General features: G+C 36.5%; 3 protein-coding genes across 15 annotated transcripts in view; 1 reads left to right on the top strand and 2 right to left on the bottom strand.

The window, feature by feature from the left end:
• The window catches only part of LOC110826649 (G protein-coupled receptor GRL101), a 138,550-nt gene that overhangs the window by 6,508 nt on the left and 123,236 nt on the right, over nt 1-8,806 (top strand). The gene's annotated exons all lie outside the window — the stretch shown is intronic.
• On the bottom strand, nt 255-3,891 carry LOC110826654 (uncharacterized). Of its 4 annotated transcripts, none has more exons than XM_022057509.2 (6): nt 3,606-3,891; nt 3,204-3,354; nt 2,448-2,835; nt 1,505-1,628; nt 673-815; nt 255-463 (listed from the first exon to the last, which is right to left on the bottom strand). In XM_022057509.2, exons 1-6 carry the CDS (start codon nt 3,673-3,675, stop codon nt 443-445), a joined length of 897 nt encoding a protein of 298 aa, XP_021913201.1. In that variant the 5' UTR covers nt 3,676-3,891; the 3' UTR covers nt 255-442. The 4 variants fall into 4 exon arrangements, with proteins under 4 accessions (XP_021913201.1, XP_021913200.1, XP_021913199.1 ...); XM_022057508.2 differs by having other exon boundaries at nt 255-477; nt 2,556-2,835; XM_022057507.2 differs by having other exon boundaries at nt 255-477; nt 3,606-3,890.
• LOC110826656 (otoancorin-like) overlaps nt 4,686-8,806 on the bottom strand; it is a 78,621-nt gene continuing 74,500 nt past the window's right edge. For all 4 annotated transcript variants that reach the window (XM_087357787.1, XM_087357786.1, XM_087357785.1 and 1 more), the window contains 6 exons: nt 8,156-8,311; nt 7,240-7,385; nt 6,387-6,507; nt 5,919-6,041; nt 5,348-5,492; nt 4,686-4,899 (listed from right to left, as the gene is read on the bottom strand). In XM_087357787.1, the coding sequence (XP_087213913.1) occupies nt 4,823-4,899; nt 5,348-5,492; nt 5,919-6,041; nt 6,387-6,507; nt 7,240-7,385; nt 8,156-8,311 (768 nt within the window). In that variant the 3' untranslated portion in view covers nt 4,686-4,822. The remainder of the gene's footprint in view (nt 4,900-5,347; nt 5,493-5,918; nt 6,042-6,386; nt 6,508-7,239; nt 7,386-8,155; nt 8,312-8,806) is intronic.

Here is an 8,806-nt window from a genome sequence, read left to right as displayed (position 1 = left end):
AATTTTGTATACAGTAAACCTTTGTCCAAGATGGGAAATACATCCATCAAAAGAAATTAATTTCTTGGCCAGCTAAGTAACTGTCAGCTGCTGAAGGTTGGGTAGTTTGAGTTTATCCCTTTGTTTGATGTAACCAGATAAATCAAGCTTTTTGCAGTAATATTTAATTTCCGGAAATTTTCTTGATAAGGAAACAAAAAGTTGCTTCTGGTTTGAAGATTGAAATATAGTGTTAACAAAATCAAGAACAGCACTAAAATTGTCTGGGACTTTTATTTTCTATTCAATACATAATTTTGTATTTATATAATATATTATGGAATGCTGTATTTGTCCATTTTTTTTTTATTATTTATAGTCACAATTATCACGATTAATGACTATGTTTTCATCTGCGTCATTGTCTTCTGTATTGCAGTGATCCTCTTCATCAGTCTTGGTATTACAATGTTCCTCCGATACTCTGGAAATAATAATCTGTAATGTGGAAGGAAATTTTTCTTTCAGACTCTTAAACTCTTCATTATTTTCATCATATTTTACTTTCTAAGAAAACGGCTTAAGATATGTATATATTCACGGATGTGCACGTGTGTAATCTCCCCTAAAATGAAAACACCTCAATAACACAATATCTCCTAAATGTTTGCTTTTAGCATAACATCCCATTACCTGCAATGTCTCATCCTTGCCATACCGAGGCAGATCTGCGTCAGTTTTAGTAAGGCAGGACACTCTGGATTTTACGTGACGCGTTAGAGCACCGGATTCACGAAATGAACGGCCACAGTACTGACAGTGGAACGGTCTCTCGTCTAGCGGAAATAAAAAATAGAATTTAATGTCTTCATAAAATTTTAGTCATTCTCAAAATTGCAGTTCAGTACCAACATACAGCTTTGTTAAATTAAGAAGTTAGAAAATGTACGCACAACATAACATTTCTGACAAATTCAGACTGTTAATGTCTCCATATTTTCAATTTCTGAATGCTGTCTTATATGTAACAGTGACATCAGTTCTCTAGTGTCATTGGCCTTCATGTAGATGGGGCGTCTGTTTGGATAATGATTTCCCACATGGTTTTAGAGTCACTTACGTGTGCAGAAAAGAATGTAAGTCTTTGTATAAAGTTCACGCTATTGTTTGATGTTCACTGGAATTGGAAAGAGTCGACAAATTTTAGGAAGACTCCCAATGTAAAACTTTATGAATATCTGTTCGTCAGTTCTTGAGTCATTACAAGTGGGCAGGCAGGCAGACATAACGGACATGTTATTGCAACTATTTTGCAGATATGCTTATGGAACATTTAAATAAAATAGCATTGGTCCAGCTGAATAAATATTCCATGTGGGATTTTTATTCTTTTAAATATTAAAAATAAATGGAAATGTATAAACTGAAGTCATATGTTACAAATCATGTTTATGTTCACTTTGCACTGAGGAAAAAAATATAGTGTGCATAAATGAAACAAACGTTTTACCCACAGAAGTTTTACCTGTGTGCCTTCTTATGTGTCGAACTAAGGATCCCTTTGTTTTGAAAGTATCAGGACACTGCTGACAGTGATAAGGACGAGTCTCACTATGGACCGTTGAAATGTGAGTCCTCAGAATAACCTTCTGTAATTATAAGAAGAGTTTGAAGAATATGATAACCTGAAACTGGACTTTTGTAATCAGGGCAAGGCACGACAAAGAGTACTTTATTTTATAGGACATTATTGATATTCATTCCTGTGTCAGCTTACAATACATAAAAATTGAGGTGAAAACTGGGCACTGCTCCCATCCTCTTTACACGTTAAATGCAACTTTGGTAAAGTGCACACAAAATGCAGGAAACATCAGACAGTGTTTCATATGAAAGCACTGGGACATTGTCTTGGGGGGGCTCACTCCCTTCAGTGGTGAAAACCTCAGTGGTTAGCCGTTGTTGTAAGGACAATTCATGTAGCTTGGTTCAAAGTCGACAGAGAGCAGTCATGTCATCAATTGTACATGCACCACCTCGCAGAAAAGAGAAGATTTGAAAACTGCACCAGAAATTGGTTACAAATACATGTAAGAAGAAAAGAGATATGAAGGAAGAGGGTAAGAACGAATAGAATAAGATGAAAAGACGATGAGAGAAACTCTCAAGATGCGGTAGGAGTAGAAGGAAGGAGAAGCAAATGAAGATGAAGGCAGGGAAAGGAAAATAAATGTGGGGAGGAAGGGAGACAGAGAAGAACGATGCAGAATGTGGAGAAGTAGGAATGGAAGAGGAGATGATGGTGGGTTGAATGAGGGGAAGACAAAGTACACAGGCTTCTATCCACCAGTCAGGCCTAGCAGATCTAGCCATCAATCCTGAAATCAGTTTAATTGGCAAGGAAAGGATCAAGACATCGTGAGTCCAGTTATGCCACAGGGTTTTTATCATCTGGTGTGCTTGCTTACATCTTTGTATCTGTTCCCACACTGATCACACACGACACTCTTGGATCCAGTCGCTCTATCGGATGCACTTTTTTCATTATTCCATGGCTCATCTGTCTCGCTTCTCACCTCTGTTTCTGTATTGTGGTCCGTGTCATTTTCGGCACCGAATACGTTGCTTGCTTGCTGGCCCTGAGAATGTCTTTGTTTCTGCTTTGGTGTGTGTCTGTTTGTTTCTGTATTTCTGTTATTTTGTTTAAATGTTAACAGATCATCTACTTGGAGGTCTACGTCATAATTGATGTCTGTTGTATTTGCAACTGTTGATTCAGCACATGTGTCTTGTTCAGATCCTTTACTTTCTGTTCTGAGTTTTGTAGACTTAACATCAGTAGCTTGTTGCACAAACCTGCAGAACAAACATTTTACAGATAACTTTAACATATCCATACAACATACGAAGAAATTATCATTGCTGAAGCATGCAGAATTGAATATAGCTACTTGAGAACTTGTGTGCATTTTGAGATATTCCTTCGACTGATTATTAGTTGTGGTTGTTCTGATTGAATTAAACCAACAAAGAATAGGGATTTGTAGTGACATTTCTTTTGTGCTGATGAATCCTGGAACTGATTACTTATATAGTTATAACTATGTCAGAGCAATATATAAGCAAAACAGATTAAAGAAGTGGTCATCATATTGCAAATTTATACCCAGAAACATAGTTACACTACTTGTGTGTCTATGAATAGAATTTATTATTGTATATACTTAGGTATTTGCAGCCCCTGAATCCTTCCAGAGGCACACAGCATCAGGCCACAGTGTTCAACAAAAAGTTTGTGTAATACAAATTCTTCCATCTTACAGAATTCAATGCTGCATTTCCCACATCGGAAGTAATCGACAGAATATGAGTACTCTGGAAAAAAAAAGGGGGGACGACATTCAGGGTGCCTAACACATTTACGATATGGTTTATGGAGTTTCGCGACTCTTGCTATACCGAGCAAAATACTTAATCATTGGAGCATTATGTCTACTACGAAAAAATTTCCTAACCTTTTGCATTGATATAGAGTAATCTTTATAAACTGTATCTGCGGTCCGATTTAAACAAATATCAATACATGCTGGTTTTTCCACGCATATATTCTCTATACGCCCTCATACCTTCATCGTGTTTGAAGATCTTGGCTTGTGTACGCATGCATTGTACATATTTACGAACTTCAGCAGCCATATTTATTCGTGTCAATATGGATCCACATCACATTGATTCTGTATAACCGGTGTTACTCTGCCCATCACCAATATATGTGCAGAAAATAACCTAAAAGGTCTGTAATTCACGTTTTATGAATTAAACTAATTCATATCCTCACTATTATGAATATTAACAGCCAAAAAGGTTTTGTCACTCTTCAAGCATAACTATTCAGTGTCGCCAACTTTTAAATTCTTTTGACGTTTAGAAATAATGACATTCCTTTTAGATCATCTATGGCCCTGGCGAACCCAATATTTTGTTTATTTGTATAAAATTAAGAATATGATTCTGTAGGATTAGTCCTAATCCTACAGAATACCCCAGACATTAATGTTATAGGCTGGATGACTTCAGTTCCACTCCCATTATGGACAGGGGTTTTTTGTTTATTTTTTTCACCAGGACATCAGAACAGTCTTTGTGGCCAACTCCGCTTTCCTTCCAGTGGATTGGGGTTCCTTTGTTTCTGGCAAAGAAACTGGGGACTGATGTTACACACACAAATCCATTCACTGCAGAGGTTAAGAATGTGTGTAGCTCTACCTCCACTCTCCCATATGTCTGCATGGTGTTAAAGACCAGATCATTCTTTACTTTGACATTCACAAAACCCACACTGCTGCAACCCCATATTTTACAAATGCATTTAATTTTGGTTTGATATGTTTTGAGGTCGACAGTATTCAGTAGTTATAAGAATTTTCAATGAAAGAACAAATACATATCTTAAAAGAGATATGTGTTACTTGTAACCATGCAGATCGTGATGTCGTATTCATTCACACATGGCACTTCTGAAATGATAATATGATATATAATACTAAAATGGATCTCAATTGTGTGAGGTTATGTATAATTAGATTTGAATAGCACAGGATGGGATCCAGAGGTGGTTCCCTGTGAAAATAATAATAAGACTTAAGGTTTCATAAAAGGTGGGGAATTTCTTGACCAGCGTAGCAATTACAGGCTTTTTGCTTAATGGAGTTTATTTATTTTGTTGTGTGGTGAACATTTAAGAGCCATAGTTTAAAAATAGAAACTAAAATTGTTAATATACTAGCCTAAATATCTTAATACACTCTCTTTGATATCAAATGTCATTAATGAACAGATTCTGTTAGAATTTTGAAACTACTAGAGCTGCAGTTCTCAGTAGAGTCATGATGATTAGGATTTCTGCTGGCCGGGCTTGACCTGAAATAAAAGCAGTTGTTTATAGGCGATAGAAAATAAATCAATTTAAGATGTCAAAAGGAGTATGCAAATAGAGCAGTATCTGTTAACAGGAGTAGGAAGTAGAGGTTATTTGATATCTAAATTTTCTTTGTGTACTATGCAAATTGGATTTGCTTCTCAGGGAGATTCTTATTGACTTGTTAATGGATTTAAAGTTTACTCTGTTGTGACTGTCGTACAGTGATATTGTCCTGCTCGGTTCAAAGCCGTACCAGCGAGTCAGTCGGTTATTTGAGATTTCAAATTCTTGTGGCGGTGAGTATGAAGATGGTTGTCTTCTTTGTTGTTGCACCATCCGACTTAGTAAGCTACTGATGGAAATTTGTATAAGGAATTGTTGACAGGACAATATTATATAAATCTTTTGGCATCATCATCTGAAGTTATATTTATGGCACCAACTCACTGTGGGAGCTGTTGCAGTCTAGTTTAGAGCTGTTGGTATTACAATGAGTTGCCTGCACATATGAATTTAACGCTGTCCATTGTTCTCTGCTGAAGTAGTTGGTAGTAGTTGAAGGTAGTCTCTCTCTCTGTGTTGCTGACATAGCCTGTAAGAGTTTGTTTGCATTTTGTATGCAGTTTGGATAGTAGAATCAAGAAGTCCTGATGTGATTTAGCTTGCTTTTACTTATTTTTCTGTACCAAAAATTTTAGAAAGGCAGTTACCGTTTCAACTGTATAGAGGTTATGTAGCATTCTGTGATAGGATAATTGTATGAAATTTGAATTGGAATGGATTTAGAAGGAAGTAGTTGTGGTCTATTTTAATATACTGTTACAACATATGCCTTAAGCTGAGGAAAATCACAAAAGAATTTAGCCGGGACAGCTGGTCTATGAACCTTGGTTTGAATTCAGGACCTCTCAAATACAAAGCACAAAATAACAGCTCAGACCTTGCTGTTTGTTGATATCAAATGGAAACAGACTTAAAAGGGTGTGCAAAAAGAGAAGAATTAATTGTGAATGTGTACCTTGATAAGATGTGATGGCATACAGAGAGCAGCGTCAGGTGTCAGTTGTTCAAGTGACTTGGCAGGAATAGAAGCAATGGAAAGTGCGTCTAGCCCTCCCAGTACGCAGCCTATGGCATTTACCTGTAAATTGTACCCAATGACTGAATAAATTTAAATACAAAGTTAATTAGGTAAACTTTATGGATTGCATCCTGCTGTGTATTTAAATTAATAAAAAGTATATGAGAATAACCATCTACACAACTTCTATTCTAAATTATTTTACTATCTACTACATGTTTCATCCTGACCAGGTCATCTTCAGGCATAAAGACTGATGTGAATGGCCTGTGTGTGGAAACTTGTGTAAGGCCCATGCATCAATCCTAGCTTTAATTACCAAATTTAATGGTGTATATTTATACATGTCTGTATAGAGGAAAATTATTGGACTAACAAAATTATTTACTTTCGATCATTATTTACCTGTGATGGTGTCCAAAGATCTGTGTTTCCAAAGGCTGCACTGTCAGTAGCTAAAGTAGCCAGTCCTTGCAATACCTCCAAAGGGCAGGACTTCAGTCGTCCCAGTGTTTTGGAAGCTTCACTGTTACAGACAGTCATGGTAGAATGAGTTTTGTGACTTTTTTTCCTATGTGAGTTTGTCTTTCAGTAGTTTTTATTGCGTGTGTCTTCAAAGTATTTCCCTTCCACTATTACACAGTCTGTCTGTGGCTCCTGTAGATCATTTCTTATGACCCCATTAAGTGCTGCTATTTTAATTGAAAATTTCATTTATTTGAGGAGCTTTCTTTCTGGGGAGCAGGTAGTAGAGAAATGTAATGGACTGAGTCTTGTTGAATGGGGAGTCTAAGAAATTACTCCTTTACGTAATGTATTTGGAAACTGGGCATTAAATTGGTGCTGTACAGCATTACTGAAACGTTCATGGGGATGTACAATTTTACTGCAAACTGATGATCATACGTTCCTCACACTGGAAAATTGTTACTTTCTAGTGTGTTCCAGTACATGTTGCCAGTTCCCCCCTTTTTTTCTGGCACAGTCATATACAGTACCAGCACCTTTTCTTCAAAATATATAAAAGATTTCCAAAATATATAAAATTGTTGAACATAACCTCAAAGTACATGCAGAATATAAAAGCTGAATTGCTGATTGAAAACATGCTAAGCTACTGAGATCATATCAAAATAATACACCCAAAATAGAAAATGTACACTATTATTGTTCACATTTTTTTGTCATTCTGTCTTATATCATATAATAAATGTTAAATTTAAAATACTGGTATTCCTTTGTGGGTAACCAGCATTACCTGTATGCACTAGGATGTATCCTCTCGATTACGGTGCGGTTGAAGCCGCATAGTATTTGTTGTAATGCTGCCAGATCGTAGAATGTGTAGTCTTCAGGCTCCTTCGCTGCCCAACTGTTGTGGACTTGTTCTGCCAGGGCAGTGAGCTGTGCAACAAGCATAAATTCTGTTTCTGTCCTCAGTGTATAATGGGTCGTCATAAAATTCATATGTTCTAACTTACTTCTTAACATATTTCCCTTGCTTAATCTGGCCTCCGCTTCTCAGATAAGGGTGAATGCGGTGCTAATAGGATGTCATGAAGATAATGATAAGCAGGGTGTCGTACAGTTTAAAACTTTACAGTAATTTTGCATTCTGTCTGCAGACAGTTTTTTTTCAGTTTTATATGATTTTCAAAATAAACAGTGATTATATCCTTAAACACCAGTAACCGATTGATTTCTGTAACGCAGAAATGTTGTATTGTCCGTGTGGTGGTTACTGGATTTTGAAATAATATTTATATGAACTTCAGACTTAAAATGGATAACGCGGGAGCTCAGTATACCGCGGAACTCTGCATGTGAGGGAAGGGAATGTGAACTGTTTCTGCCTGGTCTCATTCTTGAGATACTTTGGACGCAAGACCAACACCTCATCCTTGACTACCAGATTCTCGTACTGTAGGATTCTGATGTTTTGTGTTGGGAGGAACGGTGTAATTGTTTTTTGTTTGGTCACATCGGCAGAAAGGAATATTGCATCTTATGACATTCTGTCATAATTTTAATGTTTTGTGAATTGATATCTGAAAGATGCGATCTTTCTTTGCGGATAATTGCAATCCACTTTGTAAACTTTAATAAAATATTAATGTTGTATGGTAATTTGATTTTTGCACGAGTAGACTTGTCATATCAAATCAAATGCATACTTGTGGCATTGAGAGGTTATGGAACTGCCCCAGTGCTGCAATTGTGTCGATCTCGTTCAGTGTGAGGTTGCTCATATCCTCTGGTGGAATTCCTGAAGCAACCCATCCCAGCTGCTGTAGACATCTGTCAGGTATTTCGTTCACATCTCCATATCCCTGTTGTGATACAAGGTGGTGAACAATATAAATTAGTCTCTAACTGTTCAAACACGTCGACCTGTCTTGCGCTCATTTGTGTATCTTAGCTGCGTAACTTCATACCTCCCTTCGCCCATGTATGAATGTAACATATTCTGGATAGCTATGGGTTAAATGATTATCTCAGCCCTATGGATATTGAAATTGGAAATGGTGTGGAAAATAAATGTCCCAAGGGCATCCTGGTATTCAAACTTCAGTCGTCCAGTCTGTAGCTCATCACTTTACTGACTGTATAATGCTCTACGTGTAATTTTTATAATTCATAATGCTGTAGAATTGTAATTAATGCATGGTAAATTATAGTCAAGAATTTAAATTAAAAGAAAAAATTTCCTTTCCTGATCTTGGAACAGATCAAATTTTCAAGGTTTTACTTGGAAAGTGAACTGGATTTTTATTTAAAATTAAAATGTTACCAACTTAATGAATAATAATTTATTTTAAGTTAGA

The sequence above is a fragment of the Zootermopsis nevadensis genome, unplaced genomic scaffold (assembly GCF_977971745.1).
Source record: "Zootermopsis nevadensis isolate Lab colony 2312 unplaced genomic scaffold, Znev_1.0 Znev_ptg000028l, whole genome shotgun sequence".
Lineage (NCBI taxonomy): Eukaryota > Metazoa > Arthropoda > Insecta > Blattodea > Termopsidae > Zootermopsis > Zootermopsis nevadensis.
This window is presented reverse-complemented; position numbering and strand designations above follow the sequence as displayed.